General features: G+C 36.2%; 1 protein-coding gene across 1 annotated transcript in view; it reads right to left on the reverse strand.

The window, feature by feature from the left end:
* Positions 1-4,869: 4,869 nt before the first annotated feature.
* CHSY3 (chondroitin sulfate synthase 3) overlaps positions 4,870-22,795 on the reverse strand; it is a 204,346-nt gene continuing 186,420 nt past the window's right edge. The window contains exon 3 of the mRNA XM_084503182.1: positions 4,870-9,305. Within this exon, the coding sequence (XP_084359308.1) occupies positions 7,740-9,305 (1,566 nt within the window). The 3' untranslated portion in view covers positions 4,870-7,739. The remainder of the gene's footprint in view (positions 9,306-22,795) is intronic.

The raw sequence follows: 22,795 nt of genomic DNA on the forward strand, positions 1-22,795 counted from the left end.
CGGGCTTTTAAGGTGGGCCCATGCAAACCTCATGAAGTTCAAGTGCAAGGTCCTACACCTGGGACAGAGCAATCCCAAGCACTGGGTTGAGAATGAATTGACAACAGCCCTAAGGAGAAAGCCCTGGGGGTACTGGTTGATGAGAAGCTCAATATGAGCTGGCAATGTGGACAGACAGAAAACCAACCATATCCTAAGCTGCATCAAAAGAAACATGATCAACTGGTTGAGGGAGGTGATTCTCCCTCTACTCTGCTCTCATGAGACCCCATCTGGAGCACTGTATTCAGCTTTGGGGCCTGCAACACAAGAAGGACACAGACCTATTAGAGCAAGTCCAGAGAAGGGTCACAAAGATGATCAGAGGGTTGATCATCTGGTACAGTTTTCTGCGCTGTTTGTATCCGCTCCTTCCTTTCACATTTATGAACTCTTGTTCCCTCCTTTCTCGTAACTGGCTCTTGTCTTTATGTATCAGGGTGAGTAAATTTGCTCATCCACAGACCTTCCTTACAAACAGAAAAAATAACTTTCTTGCATGAGTTCCCATACAGTTACATTCCCATTGCCTACCTGTGTCTCCTCTTGAGGCACACACATTTATGCTTCTTTTCCATAAGATTTGGCCCATGGGTTTCCTTACCTGGTGATGAGCTGAATCCATACAGGCCTGGTAGAGCAGAGAGTAGCAACATGCCAAATGTATGGAAGGAAAAGAAGAAAGGGAATTTTCTCTTTGATTTCTTGACTGCTTCCTTCTTTGCCTAGTCCCATGTTACTGTCAGTGTAGGCTCTCTTCTAAGGGTGTTGTAAGTTAAATTACGATCACTTCTGGGCTTTTTTGAACATGACTGGCAGATTTAGGGATTTGTCCTTGTGTCCTTCCCTTAAACAACTGTTGTTTACAGTAAAAGAGATGACACCATTATAAATGTACAAGCAATACAAATTTTCTACTATAGGCTGTTTTGGAGTAGAAAACACTACATTTCTTAATCACTTTTACGAGAGACATCTTCCTGTAATTTTTTTTTTTTTTTTTTTTTTTTTTGTCAAAGGCATTTATATCTATTTGATATCCTCTTGTATTAGCACATGCTGAGTGCATGGCTCATTACTGCACTGCCAGCGCTCAATTTGGCCGCAGTCACTTAAAGAAATTTGCTCAGCTTTTTCAAGAGAAAATACTCTGTCATAACTCATAGTCATTCTGGTCTTCTTATCCAGCAAAGCCATTGTATCAATGCAGCAAATAAAAGGTTGTTGGTGAGCATACTCTATTTCAGCCACATATCTGGGGTTGATATTTTTACAGCAGCTCTATACTACTATCCAGACATATTTACAGAGAATCATAGACCATCCCAAGTTGGAAAGAACCCATACAAATCATTGAGTCCGACTGCTGACTCCACACAAAAATCAGACCGTATGTCCAAGAGTGTTGTCCAAACACGTCTTGAGCTCTGACAGGCTTGTTCACCTGAAGGTAGATCCCATTATACTATCGTATTTTGTATGAACAGGTTTCTACTTATGTCAGATCAAGACAGACATTTAAGAGAATTGTCCTTGCTCTGGTCTAAAACTTACACTCCTTTCACTTGCAGTTCAATCCTCATTGTCAAAGCATTCAGTCAGCTCATCTTCTCTTTACCAAAAATAGCAGCACATTGATGGATGTATAAAATATAACAATTTATTGCTCCATATTAATCTAAGCCAGTGTGTGAGTCATGAAAGGTTCCTAAATACCCAAATATAATTATCTCAAGCACAAGTATGTTTTTCTGCATCACCCATCTTGTTCTATGTTTTTTTTTTTGTTTTGTTTTGTTTTGTTTTTTTTTTAATTTATTTGTTTGTTTATTTAATGAAATCAGTTAAAGGCTATATACCAGGAATAAATAAATAAAACCAGGAAAGTTTTGTGCACCTGTGTTGGCTAGCCTACTTCACTTTTAGAAATACCTTCACAGAGCCTATGACATTGCTGGGGTTTGCTTACTGAAGGAATGTCTTCAGTGGCTGTGCACAGAAATTGTGGCAGCTGATGTTTTTGACCTTTGTATTTACTATCTGAGCAGAGGGTGAGTATGCCACATCAGAGTCCCTCTGAATCTGAGAATCAGCCTCTCATTTGTTCAAATAAGTCTGGTAAATCTTGCTGGCTCTATGAAGCTGAATGCTATGCCCATAGTCACTTAAAATTATTGCTAGACTTATGAACACTAACACACTGTAGGCACCCTATGTGCAGCAGGGCACTTACCCAGAGATGATCTTCCCCCCAGCACTACAAAAGAAACAAAATCCAGCAGGCTATAGTATATAGTAGATCTTTCAATCTCTACCTACATGGTTAAGGTCTTCACTAATGCTAAATAAATACTAAACCAACAAGGATGCTTAAATTTTTCTTCAAAGTTCTGATAGAAGTCAAGCATCTGTTGAATACTTAGATGTCTAGAAAATAAGAGCATAAAAGAACAGTTTGTATCATCTAGTTCATATATGTATTGTCTTACATTTTAATAACCATTTTAATATTCATTTTGTTTAAAATAATGGAATTGCTAAATCTGCTTCTGGGATTATATATATATAAATATATATATAAAAAGAGAGAGAGGGAGAGAAAGAGAGAGAAAATCCCTGGAGTCTATTCATTTTCCTAGAGTTAAGAAACAGAAGAATCAGAAAGGTTTTGCATCTACTTGCCTTGATGGTAATCCAGTATAAGGGAGACCAGAGGAAGGGTGAAGTAATAATATCCAGAACACTTTTAAATTATAGTGACAAATAGTATATATTTGTGTATCGGCAAATGGAAACAATTTGAAGCAGGACTGGAAATTCATTCAGCAGTTTTATATGGCAGTGACATCATAAAACCATAACAAGAATTATTGTGAAAGCTCAGAAATGTTCAACTACTGTTGCAATATATATTGCAAATGGGGAGACCCAAGGAAAGGAAAATAGGAAGGAGAGGATAAGTCATGTTAAACCAGCTTATTAATCATGTGTATAAATGCTGGCAGAAGAAAATGTATAGAAAATTATTCTAAGAAATAAAAGAATTAAGAAAGGATTGATTTAACTTTATATGTTACTTACATACAGACTTAGAGAAAAAACCTTCAGTGGTATTCAGATATTGTAAATAGATAGACTCTTGTCAAACATCTTGTGCTGCAATTTTGGACCTTAATCTTCACTGCTACCCTCACTTTGTGGATGATTTTTGTATGTATTAATTACAGGCATTTCTTTCTTGTTCTTTGTTCTTGTTCTTGTTCTTGTTCTTTGTTCTTTCCCTTTCCCTTTCCCTTTCCCTTTCCCTTTCCCTTTCCCTTTCCCTCTTTTAATTTTCCTTTTTCCCTTCTCTTTCTCCTTCTCCTTCTCCTTCCCCCTCTCCTTCCCCCTCTCCTTCCCCCTCTCCTTCCCCCTCTCCTTCCCCTTCCCCTTCCCCTTCCCCTTCCCCTTCCCCTTCCCCTTCCCCTTCCCCTTCCCCTTCCCCTTCCCCCTCTCCCTCCTCCTCTCCCTCTCCCTCTCCCTCTTCTTCTCTTCAAAAGAGATTCTTTTCATCATCTGAACCTCATCTGGTTCTTTTTTGAAAAAATAGAGCAGAAGCACAGAACAGTCCTCCAGTCAGAAACTCACCTGTTCTTAGTCCTTAGTTTTCTCAAATAATTTTAGTTGATTTGAGGATGCAGGGAAATAAAAGATGTAGACTGCGGCTGTGCTTTGTTTTTATCTTAAAGCTAGTTTTGTTTGGAGAAAAATCCCTTGTGTGGCAAAGTATGTGTTAACTAATTACCAAACCAAGAGATTTTTAAATTACTTATTTGTTCTATTTAAAGAACGTGGTTGTTAATTCATGCTCCTTGGAAATCTCCATATTTCCTCAGGATCTGCAGTGCACTCCTAAGAGGCATTTTACCCTTATTATAACTTTTGCAAGAGAAGTGTGGCACTCTTGACCACACAGTGGTACAGTCTCCCAAAGGCACTTTTGTGCTCATCTTTATAGTCTTTGGTGAGTGCAGAAGACAAGTCTGTCCTGCTTTTTGGCACAGAGCCTTTGGCAGCTTTTTTCCCATGTTTCCCACAATATGGTAGATCTTCAAGAGTGAAGTGTCATCCCCCAGCCCTCCTTTGCCCTCCCCAGCTGAGTGGAAGGACTGCTGATTTTGTCTTTCCTCTCCTTCACAAAGTCCCTTGAGGGGAAATAGGGAACTTGAAAGGAAGCAGACTCCCCTTTCCACCTGGGGATAGGGAGACTGAGGGTCTGCACAAGGATTCATGCCACCCCAACCCAATAAAATCTCAGTTTGACATCCTCCATTCACTCCTCCCAAGCCCTGATTATTTTATTTTTATTTTTATTTCTATTTTTATTTTTATTTCCATTTTTATCTCTATTTTTGTTTTTATTTTTTAATTCCCAAAAGCAGCCAGCAGCAGCAAGTAGCTTCATCTGCCCACTTGTAGCTCCAGGGAAAGGCATCCAGCAGCACTGGTAGCACCAAGAAGGTGCCTTAGGCAGAAGGTGTAGACTCCTTTGGCCAAACCACTTACCTTCCCCGAGCTTTCTGCCTTTCCCCAGCTTGAGAGCAAGTATACTCTACTGCAGGATATATTCAGCAATTCTTAGGAAGCCCAACCTGATGTCTTTCATTCATCTGGAAGATATAAATGCTCTGTTAAATTAAGTACTGTGAGCTGAAAACCATGTCAGTACGGGGCTGGTGTCAGTATTTCTGATTCTCTGTATTTCTGAGATTGTTTTAAGAACAGCAGTGTCTAAAGCCAGAGTGCAAGTAGTTTGCAAGCTGCTTCATTGCAATGAAACCAGGAAACCTATTTCCAGAGTGAGCAGTTTTTGGAAAAATTGCTCATTATGCTCTTTTTTTGTGAATCCATTAATTACGCATTTACAAAGGGACATCATACACATAGAAATTTCATTTTACAATCAAGATTATGATTCAGACTAGACAAAAGCAAACAGTTGAATAGCACAGACATTCCCATCTTAACCTATACATCCATAACATTACTCTAACACTTTTGTGCTTTTTTTTTTCTTTTTTTTTCTTTTTTTTTTTTAATATGATCTCCATAGAAGGCATATTATTCCTTAAACAAACTAACACAAGTTCTCAAGTTATCTCAGGATAGTTATTTCAAAAGACAATGCAATATTTCATAATAAACATTTATAATCAGGTTTTTAACAAAGTAATTCATCATATAAACAAATGAACCAGTCAGACACTAAATAAATATTCATACTGGTAAATACTAGCATTTTGCTTATATCACTTAGGACCTGATCCTGCAAGCCCTCTGTATGCATCTTGATCCCCATTGAATGATTGGTTCCATTTCTTGTTCTAGTCTACTATTTTACTTTGAGCTGAACAAATACTTTCTGTCCACTAAACTAAAAAATGAAATAAGCACTGGATAGTACTCAGCAGATAATTATCTCTTTACACTTATTTGTAAATCATTATTTTCATTCATGTTTATGAAATCATCACAAACATTTATCAACGGGTATTCATTTTCAGATATTTGCAATCTGAGTTGTGTCAGTTAGCTGAGATTAATCAAATAAAACATGTTTCTTGTTCTTGGCTATCTAGCTGACCATAGCAAGAGCTTTGCACTCATTCAAGCTGAAAGAGAAGTTCACAAGAATTCCTTCATAATTAATACTAAATTTTATTTTCCCCAGATATCTGAGCTAACAAAACTGAGCTAGGAAGGAAAGAGCCTCCATGAGAATAACAAGCCAGGAGCACTCCTTGGGGAGGGCAGAAAAGCATGAATCTGTTCTAATCTAGCACAAATACTACCTGTTCCAAGGCAATGGGGATGACTACGTTTAAAGAATACAAAAAGGCCACAGCCAGCCCTTTGACTCAGAGTTTACTTATTCCCTTTTGGGGATGCCTTTTTCCTTGCATAGCAAATCCAGAACAGCCACCCATAGATAAGAGATATTAACTGACCTATGCAACCTCCCAGTGCCTTAGGAAATTTATCAGGGTATCTTCACACAAAAATACATGTTAGTGAATTCCAATCTCCTGGTTGTAGTTTGAAAGGAAACACAGAGGAGGTCAGTTGCTCTTGAAAAAGTATTTAGCATGTGAAAACTTCAGTAATTGCTTGCGTTCTTTTGCCCAGTTCATTCTTAAATACAATTTGAAATCCAGGGTACTGAGGTTATTGGATGTACCCACTGTGTTAACTTAAGTTTGGCTGAATGCTGATGGTTTCTTGCATGACTTTGAGCTCTAACCAAATTGTAACATGAAATGTTACAAGCATGTGGGAAAAATAATTGCAACAAATCACTACCTGAACTGAAAAGACCACCTTTTGAAATGATTCTCTTTCTATTTATATATATATATATAGGGACATAAGCACACACACACACACACACTCACACACACACATAAATATATATCCCCATATAAACATTTATCTAAAATACAAAAAGTTGTTTTCATTATTTCTTATGTTGGTATCATTTTAAATACTTTACTCTGTCAATTGGTAATATGACAACGTCAGGCTGTCCAGAGAGATAGATCTTAACATAGTCTTACAACCTCCACTAATATAAATATATTGGCAAGGAATTTTGACCAGCAATAGTAAATTCTGAAACTTAAATAATTATTCTACAATTACTTTAATTTTAACACCAAATTGCTTCCGAGTACCAATATTCACGAAAAACATTAAAAAAAAAAAAAAAAGAAAAAAAGAAAAAAAAAAGATACAGCTTTTAATTCTAACACTCTGTATCAAGTGCAGCTTCAAGAAGGGAATGTAAAAGAAAATTATATATTAGAGACTCATTCTAAAAAGAGAAACGGCAACTTATACTATATGCTTGAAAAAATAATACTGTATGCCTGCACTTTATCATAAATTACCATTTTGTGTCATAGTTTCTTGCCTGCAAATGAAGGACATTGGTTCACAAATGTCCTAAAGTGTACATGAGGATTTGATTAGATTCTGTTTCTTGTGAAAATAAAGTTCATTTACACTTAGAGTGAATAATAATGAGGAGTTTGTTATTCTAATAAGACATTTAAGGACCTTGGTAGCCAGTACCAGTTGCATTCGCAAGTAACTCCTCAGTTTTTCTTTCTTTTTTTTTTTTTTTTAAAAATAAAGTTACAATCATAGTTATTCATTTACTTTAAAAATTTTAAAGGTGAAGAAAAGTAGTGTTTATACATATAAGTCCTGATATAAATTATAAAACTCAAGTTTATCTAACAGAGTTCCATCCCCAGAAGAAGCATAAAGCACTTTTGTGGTACCTTCACCAGTAAATATTTGTATCACATCAAGTCTGAGAAATGCAACAAAAATGATACTGCATCCTAAAGTCAAAAGAGAACACTCCTCTGATGCAGTCTCTCATGATGGATGTGCTCCACGGGATCATATGATTGCCATGATTTGACTGACTTTCAAATAAAGGAAAACTGACAGAATTCACTTAACCAGTTCAGTAGGTATAAGAAACATCAGTGAACAGCAGACTCATCTTGTTTGAGGTCAACAGTCTTTGGAAGACAACAAAGAGGGAGTTTAAAAATACAACAGCAAAATAAAATAATAACAATAACAATAACAATAATAATAATAATAATAATGAGGTAAACTCCCCTTAAAAGGCCAAATGAGTTGATATGTCAGGAGAGAGTTCGATTGTACCTGACACCCAAATGTTTCTCTAGCCAGAGTTCCGCAAGCTGCATGGTAGAAGCAAATGTACTTGCTTTGGACCCTAAGCACATTTTATATTGTTTCGGATCTAAATTGGGGTCACACTGAACTGGGTGAAAAATATGAACAACTCCGACTTCTTGACTTCTAAAAGCCTTCAAGCCAGATGTTATCACTTTAGTATAGAGGTCTACATCCTCAAGTCCCCAGCCTTGAATTGAGGTATCAAATCCACCAGCAGTAAGTAGATCACTTTTGTAAATACAGGTTATTCCAAATCCATACTCCCTCCAAAATCCAGTTCTTTTTGTGAAAACAAAATTACTGTCAGCTGGAGGATTGCCTCCATGTACTACTTTTGGATCATATTGGCTGAAGATGATAGGGTAGTAAACCTGTTCTCCCTGAATAGTGTTCTCTCTGCATCGCTGGAGGAAGTCTGGTGTGAATATCAGATCAACGTCACAGAACAGAAGCAAGGTGCCATTGTCAAATTGAGATGAGGCCATTTCAAGACCTAAACCTCTGGAAAACTTTCCTGCCATAGGAATCAGAGACATATCTGCTGTAGGATACTTAATGTTATATTCTTTCAACAGTTCTATGTGTTTGCTGGAGTCTTGGCCTGACTCAGAACTGAAGAGAATTATTGCCAACTTTACATTCTGCCTGGGAATCAAGCAAGTCTTCTCAAAGTTATCCATAAATCTTGAGAAAATGTCAAATCTTCCTATAAGAGGGACAAGAATATGTATTTTCTTGTCACTGTGTCCCCCAATGTCTTTGGTGCCTTGGAACGATGAGGAAAAAAATTTTAAAGAATTTGAAATAAGAGAAAAAGATTGTGTGTCAGTGTTGGTATCCTCCAGCAGGCTTCTTACATCCAGTTCTTCTGCTTCTCTGAAGAAAGGTTTGCTAAACAATTGCTGAAGGTAAGCATGACGTCTCACTGGAACTGTAACTTTCCTTCCTTTGTGCCTTTTGTACAAAAGTAGTAAATCCAGGATGTACTCCACTCCATGCATAGGGTCCACCCTACGGTAGCCATACTGTATTTCCTTGAAATCAATCAGCCTTCCTCTAGATCTTGAGTTCTCATTTATCATTTCCATGACTTGCATTACAGCATCATCCAGTGCAGCCCGCAGGACACTGCTCAGGCTCTGCCGGGGTGGCTGGTTCTCCACCATTGAGTAAAGAAATTTTCCTGTTAGGAATTCCCACTCAATGACGTCATCCCTTTCATGTGGCTGGAAATGATTGAAAGATGGTAACACTCCCAGTTGCTGATCTTCTTTATTTATTTCACTGTTACTGAGCTTGCTCATGAGGGCACGTTCCCTATGGAGCTGGATGGTCCGATAGCGCAGTTCAGAAATTTTGCGGCTCAGTATATAATTGTGAAGCCTGTATTGGTAGGCTGGTCTTTTGTTTGGATGAAGGGTTATGGCTGTGTGAATCTTGCTGTTGTGAAGATCTTGAATGTAACCCTTCCGATTATGTTCATAGTTTTCATGAAACAATTGTTGCATCTAGAATAAAAGACAGGGAAAAACAAACAAACAAAAGACATTAAGTGGAAGTGTTTCTACCTACAAAAAGACTGACATTGATACTGTTTATCATTAGGAATTTTGCTAGATCATAGGTGTTTTCAGGCACAAACTTTAATGTATTTAACAGGAACTATTGGTTTTGATTGATTTTAGTCTCAGTTTCAGCACAGTCTGCAGTAAGTAAACATTGTCCTCTAACTAAACAGAAGGGCAGATATTTTGGGATTATTTTTATTTAATCAAACTGCAAAGGTCTATAGGTACTGCAAAGGTCTATGAGTTCCTGTGTGCAGGCTGAATCATACTGTTCATCGTGAAACACTAGGTTTTCAGGTACATCTGATTAGCAAAGATGTACCTCTCTGTACTGAAAGGTTAGCATCATTGAAGATTTTTTCTTAAGAAAATCTTGAATTTATATCTATGCAGTACATAGCTGCCTGCACTTCCTACAGCCATACACAAATGGATAGTGATACTTAACATTCATTAAGCAAATGGACTTAATTTCACTACATTATTTATTTATTTATTTATTTACTTGTTTGTTCCTGTTAGGAACCAACAAGGGGACAAAGAATTAAGGGACTGAAATTTAATCATTGGAATAAGTGTGCTGGCAGCGATATATCTAGCGATAATCTGTCGATTAAATCATAGATCATGCTAGTATAATTCATCCTGAGTAATTTCTAATGTATTCAGGTGACAAGAAAAGCCATTATACTTTTGTCAAATTACTAATTGTAATGTTTTAACTTTTTAGAAGACATTTTATGGCTGAAGCACAAGTCTAGGATTTAGAATACATGGCCTTTATACCCTTCTGTGCTAACATCTGAAGTATGAACAAATCATAAACCTTTTTCTGACTCAGCCTCTTCCCTAAAAGTGCACATAGCTCATTATACGTTTAATGTTATGAATATTCATTCTTAAAAGGAGAGCAGTATGGAGGAGTAACACATTAAGTTCATAAATATAGACCCACAAGCCTTTGTGAAGTTCATACTTACAAACTCCACAGGGAAAAAAAAAAAAAAAAAAAATCAGTGAATAGTAGGTAAAGAAGAAGAAGCTGTTCCTTTTATCTGAAAACATACTGGTCTGTAATTAATACATAAGAAAAATGTGATAATTAGGTAGAAATTGTTCAAGGAAGAGTAGTAAGCTTGAGCTATAATCAGATTTGAGATTTGTATTGAAGTTTGTTTTTTATACTCTAAGGAAATCAAGAAAGGTGGCATCTGATGACACAACATAGACTAAAAATGTGTATGCCATTTTACTGCATTTTTTTCTAGAACAGAAGTCTTGTTACTAGAAGTAATAATAAGCATAGGGTAACAAATGTAAAATAATTCTTAACAGGCTAAGATCCATGACAATTGTTCAAAAGTCCATTATCATGTACAAGAAATACACATGAGAAACACAGGGTTTCAATACAAAGTTTCTAGGATCCCCCTCCCCACCCAGGCGCTAAATGACTCTGCTTGAAGAAACATTGCTAGTCAGGTCAGCATTTTTGAGGCTATGATTACGACATGGAGAAAAAAAAGCTTCCTAATTCTGCAGACTATCTTCAGTGATCTTAACTTTACCTTTAACATAAATGTAGCAGACATTCCAGAGTGAGAGCACCAGTGAAAAAGATGTATATAGTTACAAGAAGACTCAAATACTCCTAATTCACAGAACACCTCCTGTCTAAACATGTCAGACCACATTTGTCCTATCTTGAGAAAGAGGTATTTTGCTTCTTGAGACGAACCAGCTACATGGTTTGGGTGATTTCCTCGCTATCAAAGGAAACAGGCACCAACATTATCAGTACTGAATCCCATAATCCCAGAATGGTTGTGGTTGGAAGGACAACCCCTCTGGTTAAGCATGGTCACCTACAGCAGGTTGCCAAGGATCATGTTCAGACAGCTTCCTAGCAGGGAGATTCCAAAACCTCTCTGAGCAGGGTTCATCAGCAGTGCTGGTGAAATCAAAATATGGTTTCTTCATGGATGAGAGATTAACATTGGCAGGACAGGCAGATTACAGGATGAAGAACTGAATCTCTCCAGTTGTAAACTTCACTCCCTTCCCCGCACCATTTATTTAAAGCTGTCTATTGCGTCTTCTGCAAGTTGACTGTGCTTTTATATTTCCCTTTCAGTCACAAATCCCAACAGCTAGATCTTCTGTTTTCTTAGGATGCCAAAATACTAGCATTTTATTAATTGTAAAACTACTGAAAAGGTCATGTTATTTTCCGGAAAAGAAGTTGAATCTATAATTTTCACATTTAGAATTTTACATTACAATCCCCTTATAAAAGAGAAAGAAGATGTATAACTTTTTAAATGAAAGAAAGTAAGGGAAGGCTGTTTAGTTACTGAATGGCATCAACATCCTTCTCCACAATTCCTGACAATCCTCTTTCCTAAATCCTCCTAAGTAAAGAATCACTTGTGTTTCTCTTCTTCATCCATAAAAATGTTGTTTGAGTAAAACTGAAACAACCATAACCACCTTTACAAATATAACTTATCTGCTTATCTGAACAGCAAGTTTCATTTAAAGAATTATATATATACTTTAAATATATATATACTGAAATATTTATATATATATTTTACCCCAAAGATTTTTAACAGATGACAAGCTGTCACTGTAAATCTAAACACTGTCTTATTGTGCAAATTCTTCCATAACCCTTGACTAATTACAAGCTCGGCTTCACAGCAGATTCATTAGCAGCACTCATGCAACAGGAATATTCTATTAACATGAATAGCACATTTTTATAACATTCCAATTTCAGATGCCTTAGTTTATTAGATATGCTCCACTGAAATCATAGTGAGAAGATGTACTCCATTATACTAATGACTTAGCCTTTGATAATCAACAACAGATTAACAGCAGCAATGAAAAAAGTTTGCATCAGCTCTGTAATACAATATTATCACACATATAGAAAACTGTACTAATCCATTTTCACTGCTGTTACTGAGCAATTTTAATACATCTCAATAATGAGAAAACAGTCCAGAACTTATACTGAAAACAATACTGAAACTATAAATTCTTCCTGAAGATAAGAAGTTTTCTTATTTGCTGTTCACCATTGCACATCTTAATTCCCAAACACTACTCTAATACAGAGAACAAATAAAAGAGAAATTAATTTCTTAAAACAATATACTAACAGAATACTCCATTTTTTATTTTTTTTTTTCCCATTGCAAACTGCTGGTACAATAGTCAGAACAATGAGTAATTTCAATTAATCTAGTGGAAACAAACTTCATTTTTGATGGAAATATTCTATTTTGTCATTCTCTCTCTCTCTCTCTCTCTCTCTTTTTTTTTTTTTTTTCTAGAACACGTGTTTTATAGAAGTTCAGATTTGAAATTTGCATTGGCATTATCTAAATGTTGTTTTTCTCAACTTTTTTTTTTCTTTTTTAAATCTTGGTGCCATGTAAAATATTTTTTTATTTATTATTATTTTCTGTAGGAGAAAATGTCTTCTTATAATTCAAATTCAGATAAATGTGATGCTTTTCTCTGAAATTTCTGAACAATAGGTCTGTTTAGTCTGGTTCTGCCCAGGAAGCAAAAGGGAAGATGGTTAGCTTTCTTGGAGGACAGATTTGTGCAATGGCATGAACTGGTCAGTGCAGTCATAAGTGACCTGGAAAAGGATGTGACTTGGGAGGCAGTAAAATATAATAATCTAAACTAAAATCATTCAGCATTGTAAAAATAAATCTGCCTGAAAAAGTTCTCATGATTTTGAATGGCTAGGTAATAAAATAGATTAAATTATCTGTAGAAAAAAATGTACAGCACTTGTGAAGAAGGCAATCCTAATTACATGAATGATAATAGATTGCGAGCCAGTTGTTAGCACTCTGGAAAGTTTTACAATAGACAATTCCATGCAAATGTCACCTCACTGTTCAGTTGTGCTGAAAGAACAAGCAAATGGGACACGTGGAATCACTTGGACAAGTCCAGAGTGAATCAGAAACATCACTGTACCATTGTCCATAGTGCACCTGAATAGTCCATAGTGCACCTGAATCTTGAACAACATACAGGTACCTTGTCAATACCTTTATGTCCCATCTGAAATCTGTAACATAGGAAAAGAAAGGCACTAACCAAGGTCATCAAATGATCATGCATGTATACCATTAGATGACTAGGGTGGAAGAGGGTAATCCAGAGAGGGCCATCCCCAAGACAAGCACCATAAGGGAAGTGGATAGGAATAATCACTGTCTCTTCTCACAATGAGAGCTCTGACACATACAATGATGCTCTCAAGATTCAAAAACAGAAATGTAAATACTGACATAGCTCAATCACAGAATTTACTGGTACAACAAGTTGTGGATGAAAAACTTTTACATGCATTCCAAAGCTGAGTGGACAATTTAATGGAAGTCTTCTATCATTGACATGTTAAACACAAAGGTCAAATTTCTCTATGCTACAGATTGGTGGTGCTGAGGTTGAGGCTGTACATTAATAAAGGCACATGTACAATAAAGGCACAATATGCCTTTATTCTGTTATATCTCTCCCTACTTCTATGGGTTTCTGCAGAGAAAGCATACTTGGTCAAAGGAACATTTCCCCTGACATGGTAGAATCAATTTAATCTTACTGAAAGTAGTGAATGGGAGAAATTATTTTCAATTCAATAACGGGATGCACAACATTTTAATTTTTCATACTGCATGACTTTGTAACTTTCTTGAAGAGTTTGCTGCCTTCAGAACAATTCTTACAGCACAACTAACACAAGAGTTGGCAAGGGTTTCTGCTTGCCTCTTTTCATGCCAGCTGAAATTAGAAGTTGGCAAGAAACACCAACAATCTAATCATGCTCAAAGGAACTCCGAACTGCAAGCAGGAACAAAAGGGGAAAAAAAAAAAAAAAAGATAAGAACCAAATTAGAATATTAGAATAAAGGCAATGCTTTATTATTGTGGGAGAGAAATACAGTAGCTAATACGTAAGCAGAATGTAATTTGTGTTGTAAACCCTGAACTCTTTGCAATCTTAGTGTCTTAGTGATTCGCTGATGTAATAAGAAAGGAAAGTTCTTGCTACACACACACAAAAGCCCAAACTAACACACTTTTATTATTGCAAAACTATAATTCATTAAAAGATAGAATCCAAATGGTCATTTTTAAATCAACAGTTTTATTTTTCTTTGAGCATTACTTAAAACAGTCTCTCCATAACTGTGAGGACATGATACTTAATCCCCTCCAGGTATTCTTAAATCCATAATACTACTAAACTGTCCACCACTTTATCTAAACTTAGCTTTTAAAAAAATCATAAATATAATCAAGAACTGTTATAGTGTTTGTTTGTTTTTTTTTTCACCTGCTTTTTAGAGTTTAGGTTTTCAAAATATAAAGAATTATTCGATATTTTCTGATTATTTCAAGAGACACTTCATCCATATAAAAAATGTATACAAAATCTGAGTCTGGGATGATACTGTCTGGCTGAATAGCAGCAAGATAAGTATCTGAACCAAGGAGAAAGTGAAAACAAACAAAAGACAATTCAGATGCAGGCTGAGGTACAGCTACAGGCACAGTAGGATTTTCTCAATAATGTGTAATAGAATATAATACAACTTTAAGCTTTCCTATGAGTGATCATAAATTTCCAGACACGAAACAGATTTCTGCAAGTCTCTTGGCATAGTGTTATGAGAAAAACCGTCAGCCTAAACAAGATACGGATTAAGACTGAAAGTACAAAATACGTATGTACTGGATAACAGAGTGGCAACAAATAGTGTTGAAATGGGGGACTGTTAGTTTAGAGGACCTTCCTCTAAACTAACAGAACCTTCTGGGTAACTAGTGCACTGGCACAACATGTGGAGCACAGCTTATGACACAAAGGAGAAGGCATCATGATCAGACAAGAGGAAGAGATATCCAACAAGAAGAGCCAGGAAACTTGAAGCAGTAGTTTCAGAAATTCCAGCACGAAACCATACATCCATGGTTATAGGAGGTAGGTGACTAAACATATTAGGAAAGTTGACTTTTTAAACTGGAAATAACTGACAAGTAAAGAAAACGTAAATATAATAAAGAGAATGTAAATATATGTCAGCACACAAGGTGAATGGAAAATTGAACAGAGTACAAGACATCAGTGTTTCCTCCACAGAAAAGAAAAATGAGATTCTGTGTTTCATTGGTCAGTGTATTTCTGAAAGACACAGCAGACAATTACAGACAAATCTGAACCTGCATCTTTATCAGAAGTGTGGGAATAAATCAATGCCAATGAGATTTGCCAGGACTGCAAACTGTTCTATGAGAAGGAGTTAATGTTATTTGGCTTCTTTAACTTCAGAAAATGAAGGATAAGGATCACACTGTCTCTGAATACATTCAGAAAATAAGAGAGAGATTAACTAGAGCAAACTAGCCATTACCATTTCCTACCATTACCTGGGTAGGAAATTACAAAGGAATTTCTACCTGTCAGAAGAAAAAGTTTTAGATCAGATTTTCAATACTGGTAATATATATAACTTTGAGTTTTATCAGGTTATAAAAAACAGATTTCTTCTGAAAAGGGGAATCTATGACTTGACAGATCCACTCATTTTCTCCTAATGATAGAGTTTGTTTCTTAGTAAGAATTAATTACATATTAATTGGCAGCAGACAAGCTTCTTACAGATATTACACTGAAAGTACTTTACATCCTTTCTCTATTCACAGTTCTTAGCCAACCGCAGTTTCTTGTTTCTACTTAATGTAACATCTAACAGCAGCTTTAAAACTTTAAACAATAATTGTAATAGTTTTATTTTTATAACAAACCCATTTACTTGTAGTTTATAATACATCTGAGTAACAACTTTATGGAATATTTTGCCACAAAAACAGAACAAGGACTCGTGGTTTACTATTCACATTATTGTAAGGGGTTAAATACCTTCATAATATGCACATCACTTTAATATATGATGCAGCCAGATACAACATAGGGAGAACTAGCTTATAATTATAATCTAATGATTATAAGAATGATTATAAAATGCCATATTTACAACAGTTATATCTTCCTGCATAGTGACAGGCACATCTGCTAATTCTTCCTGGAGAAAAAAAGTTTGTGCCAATAAAGCAGCAGAAGAAAGTGCTGAACACTGTTCTGTTTTATTCATCATTAACAGACACATTAAATAACTCAGACACCAGAATCAACAGTCATCCTGCTGACATTGTCCCCAGGATGAACAAAACTTGATGTATCAATTCCACCTCTGGTATGTAAGGGCTGGTGAGAAGAAAATTTGCAAGTATACACCATGAGTTCAATTAATAATGTCTTCACCATTAGGACTGCTCAGTCACTAGAATGGGGTCTAGCTTCTTATTTACAAGTAAGCTAGATATGATATGTAATGATCATAACAAAATAACAAATTTATAAGTCAAAATAACAGATTTTTTGACTCTTGTAAATGGTAGAATTGTTCATTAGTTACTTATAACTCTTCTGTTTACTCTCATCTTAGATTAATAAATAAAGCTCAACATCAAAGCTTACAGAGTTCGATGTTAACCACACCTCCTTTCTCACATGAGTCAAGCCATTAGTCTGAAATAAGCTCAGCACTCTTTAAGCCAAATAACATCAAGGAAATCTGAGATAAAACTCTCATGAAACAGTATTGCTCTATTAACAGTAGCAGATTTTTTTTTTTTTTTGACACCTCTTTTTTGGCATAGCTTTACATTAAAACAAAACAAAATAAAACAAACAATTAAACAAACAAAACCACTCTGGATCTGAAAGCTTTCCCTCAAAGTAGGAGAGACAATACAAGGATATATGATGTCATGCTGTTCTTTTATATGATTTTACCAACTCTTCTGTTATTAGGTTAGATCATCAATCCTACAAGCATATGAAAGCCAATGAAAAAGCCTATGTTAAAAAAGAAAATTAAATACAAAAACTTCTGGATGTTAGGAAAAGATTCTTCACCGAGAGGGTGGTCGGGCACTGGGACAGGCTCCCCACAGTAGTGGTCATGGCACTGAGTCTACCAGGGTTCAAGAAGCATTTGGACAATGCTCTCAGACATATGGTCTGACTTTTGGGTTGGTCCTATGCAGAGCTAGACTTGATGATCCTTGTAGGTGCCTTTCAACTCAGGATATTTTAATATTCTATGATCAACCAACAGCACTGACATACAAGTACTGCAGCATACCTGCAAGAAAACAGCAAAATGTCTAAAATGACCCTCTGAACTACCTAAGTGAAATAGCTGTGGAAAATGTTGTATTTCAGAAGCCAACAGGTTCAAGGAAGCTATGCCTTGACCCTTTCAAAGGGTCAAAAAACTCTCTTGGGTTTGGCCTGCCTAGTGCCACTAACCCTCTCCTTAGGCCCCAGCCAGACTTCAGAGCAGGAGCAACATGGGTAACTGGGAAGGGGCAAGGAGTTAACTAATTGGTAACAGTATAACAGTGACAATGAGCAATAACCCCCACTCATGGACAATCTTTGCATTTATGTGTAAAAAGGAGAAAGCTAAAAGTGCTGATTGTGTTATGTGTGCCACCACCCTCTTTACCCTTGCAGACAAAAGCTAGCTCAGGTGTTTTTATGATGCTGAAAATGTTCCACTCCATATTCTGGAAGAAAAAGGACAAGCAAACACAGGGAAGGTATAACTGATTTTCCCTCTGTGAGCTTATAGTTAATGTAATTCAGTGATCTTCAGATTTGTGGTTGTTCTTCCCACATAAGTCATTGGGAGAGTTCTGGAGAGGACGGCATATCCATGCCTTCATGGAGTTACATAATGAGACACTGCCAACTGCACTGAGTCTGGCTATGTGGTCAGACCTGGGAGCCAAGCATGTCACCTCAGCACAGATGTTTGCAGTCCAGTAGGAAAACTCACTGGCAGTTCTGCCATCCATTTGCCTCATTATTGCCTAATTACTTACCACAGCGTCATTGCCTGCTATCCCATCTGGACAACAGCCCTAAACACACACACACTTTAAATCCTTTTGAAGATCTTAGCAGCACACATGCACTTCCTTAGGCAACACATCTGTGGTTAAGATAAATATTTCCAAATGATTTCCAAAATGTTCTTGGGTTTTCCTCCACATAAGATGAAGTGGCAACCTGCCTTCATGCGAGAGAAACCCTCCCAAGCCCTGAGGGCCACACTGTGCAAACTGTATCTCACCCAGGTTCCTTCCATGCTGCAAAGACTCTCCCAGCTCCTGGTACAACCACCCTGCCCTGAGCTCTGCACCTCGCTGATCCCTGATGCCTCACATAGATTGTCTGGAAACCTCTTGCAGAAATAGGGATTCTGACTTTATTCCTGCAAGAAGGACAGATTTGAGACCTAGCACCCTGTGTGAAGGTTTAAGAGATTGCTGCTTTGGTTTCCAAGCAAACTTTTCCACATCTGGGAGAAAGGAGAGCTGAGAGCTGTTCTCTACTTGTCAGTGTCAATGACCTCTAAAACAATTTCAGATGTGGAAGGACTGTGTCAAAGGTGTTTTTTTTTAATTTTTATTTTTTATTTTTTTCCTTGTTGGAGCTTGCTGATAGAACAAATGCTAATATTTATTCTCAAACAATTCTTTTTGGTTGGAGTTTTCCTAAAAACAAGCAGTTCTTTTATTATCTTATAGCTCAGAGATGCTCTGTAGCATCCTACAATAATATCTATACAGATGACTTGGAAAATACAGTACTTTATATATACAAGTTATATCTTCTGACTGTAAATGCTATGATGATTGTCCTAGGATCAATAGCAGTACAGTAAAATGCTCTCATGCTAAGCCTGTAAATAATTTGCTGTCATCAAGGTAAAGAAAATTGATTTTCTTTCCAAATGCTAAGACCTAGATTTCAGTGATTTCTCTTTTAGATATAGTATGAGACAGGAACAGAGTCAATTAATAAGCAATATTTCATAATTCTTATGATTTTTAACTTTACAAAGGTTTCTATATAAAACTTAGAGCATTTAAAAATGTTTTTATCTATAAGCTATAAGCATTTCTATTATGTAATTTAAAAATAAATAAAAAAAAAGCTTAATCCTTGACTTCAAGGAGCAAAAAAGGTAAGTTACTTTGTTAACATCTTACCCTAAAGTAGAACATTTCTGAAAGCATGTTAGAACCACATTTAACCATAAGAATGCATTCCTGTTAGCAAAAATAATGAATGTTTTATTGTGTCCATGAAGTTATTTATTAAAATAAATTTGAGTAACAATTAACTCTATTACATAATCAATGTATTTTAAAGTGTTTAAGTATTTTTCCTTCCTGATCTTAAACTGTTTGTCACTGTGTTATTAAAAGTAATAAAAATCTCTTGTGTGATACTCATTTCTTTCTAGACAAACTGGGGTGAATTGTCCTGATTGTGCCTTCTAGCACTGAGTAAGTGAGAGATTTGGCCATACACAGGCAAAAACATTAAAATATTCTAAATTGCTAGTCTCCAGGACTTTTGCATCTGAAACACACACACACACACACACACACACAAAAAAAAAAAAAAAAAAAAAAAAAAAAAAGTTTAAAGGTCACAGATTTGTTTAGAAACAACAAATTCCATCATTTGGAATACAGAAAAAAGATGAAACAGTGACTTGATGACTGATTATCTTCTCTGAATTGTTTCAATGTGTTTTGTGAAATGAGCATTTTGTTTAATGATAAACTTCATTAAATATTTGTTTAATGATAAACATCACTAGAACATGGAGTTGTGCATCTGTGGATCTGATCAGAGATCTGAACATTGTAATTATTCTTGTAAGTGCATTATTAGCACAAAAGTTGATTTCACGTCACAAATTATACCCAAACTGGAAACTTGGTATTTTTGTAATACATGGATAATATTGCATGGGACTAACAGCATATCCCATTTTTTAGGATTACCCCAGAAAGAATACTTCTTCCTGAAAATTTTCTGTTTAGTTACACAAAGTATATGAACAATTCCATTATTTTCATGACAAGTTAGATTTTTTAAGCTCTTTAATTTTTGGATTCTGTTTTATTACAGAGTATTTGGCAATATTCTGTGCCTTCTGAAACATGGTGCCCAGTGCTTATGAATTCTGAGGGAGAATAAATCTAACTGAAGAATCTTCATGTTCGTACTTTAGACTGTTGTCCACTAAAGAAACTATACATTTTAGGTTGTTCTGCAAAAATTAAAAAGTTTGTCCTTAATTGATTCAGTCCTAAGACTCATTTCTTTTGAACTAACTAATTCAGCAGTTTAAATGCTGAAGAAATTATTGAGGAAAAATCACTATCATTTCTCATTCTTTTGAAAAACCAACCAACAAACAAACAAACAAAAAACATAAAAATCAGTTTCAGGACTATAAACCCTGAGATCTAACTGCTAAGGTAAATTGTTTTATGTTAGAAATGCTTCTCTGTCTCACCAGTTAGCCAGATTTCTGGCTAAATAAAGAGTTTTAAATAAAATCAATTATTCACATTTAATATTCACAATATATTTATTATTGCATATAAAAGGGAAATGCTCTGAGGTATTATACAGCAGTGTAATCAATTGTTAAATGCTCATCTCAGTTGGGTTTTAGTAGTCATTAATAAGTATTACTGTTTGAGGCTAAAATTTGAGGCTAAAAATAAAGCAAAAGCCATTTTTTTCAAGCTTTTTAGTTGCTGTTTATCTTCAGGTTTACCTGATTTATCTTGATACAAAAGACAGAGTAAAAATCATAGAATCATAGAACAGCTCAGTTTGGAAGAGACTTCAAAGATCATCTAGTTCCTCCCCCCCCACCATAGGCAGGGATGCCACCCACTAGATCATGTGGCTCAGGGCCTCATCTAACCTGGTCTTGAAAACTTCCAGGGATGAGGCATCCACATCTCTGGGCAACCTGTTCCAGTGCTTCACCAGTGCCTGCGCTCTCTTTATGCAGCCCAGGATGCAGTTGGCCGCCTGGGCTGCAAGTGCGCACGGCTGGCTCATGGCAAGCTTTTTGTCAACTAGAACCCCCAGGTCCTTCTCTGCAGGGCTGTTCTCAGTGAGTTCTTCTACCAGCCTGGGGTTGCCCTGGCCAAGGAGCAGCACCTTGCAGTTGGATTTGTTGAGCCTCGTTAGGTTCACATGGGCCCAATTCTCAAGCTTTTCCAGGTCCCTTTTGATGGCATCCCTTCCTTCTATTGTATTAACTGCACCACTTAGCTTGGTGTCATCTGTTCAAAAATGAACAGATCTATGCACCTTGAAGTCCATATTAATTTGGAAAGAGTACTTTATTTTCCATGAATGCCAACAATAATAATAATAATAATAAAAATCTGTAACTAGAAGATGTCTTTATATGTCACATACCAAAAAAAATCTCTTTTTAAGCCTGAATGACAACTATTCATTTTTATTTATTGACTGCTAATTAATATTAACTGCCTTTACATGGCTTTTTGTCCTTTTCATGGCTTTTCATGCATTCCAACACATCACACTGTCACCCTCAAGCACTAATCTTCTGCAAAGACATAAGCTTTTGGAACTTGTTTGCCAGTACTTTTAATCCAGTGCAACCTGCTGCAACTTTGATTCTCAGCCCTGAACCCTATCTTCTTTTAAGAGCAAGGGACTGGGCCAGATGATCTCCACGGTCTCATTCAACTTAAATTATTCTGTGACTCTGCAATTCTATATTAAGATGTGTTCTGATATTAAGAAACATAATCAAAACAGTAACGTGGCAGAATTTTCAGAATCGGTTTCCTGAGGTTTTCTGAAAAGCAACTGGAGGAGAGGATGGAAATTAGTAAGAAAGAGACATTTTAAAAATACAGAACATAAAGACAAAAAAAAAAAAAAAAAAAAAAAAAAAAAGCATCTTAAAAGAAATTCTGCATAGGGTAAGGATGGGCAATGTACGCAATAGACCTGTTTTGAGGAGTAGTGAGGAAGAGTTCACTTATGGGACCAAGAAAGAATGAAAAGAATATTCAGATATGCAGGAAGGAAAGGAAGGAATTTCTCATTCAGAAAGCAGACTTTGCCCTGAATAAGGGAATGCTGTACACTATGGCACATGTTCTCTGCTACTGAAATGTTCCTGAATGGTAAAGAGAACAAAGGCAGGGAAATGCATGTAGGGCTTGCTTTGTCTGACACTGTGCTTTCTATGTCAACAAGTAACTACTAAGGAAATGCTCCTAATACCAGTGAGGCATCATAAGGCTTGCTTACACCTACCTCCTTCCACTGGATGTTAAAACATACCAGGAACGTTTACATAGTTGAACATAGGGGATTTAGCTGTAAGGGATTGTGAGAAATAAGCGGTATGTTAATGAAAAAGCCAACATTTCCAATACTGAAGGGTTGCTAG

Source organism: Aythya ferina, assembly GCF_964211825.1.
Source record: "Aythya ferina genome assembly, chromosome: Z".
NCBI lineage: Eukaryota > Metazoa > Chordata > Aves > Anseriformes > Anatidae > Aythya > Aythya ferina.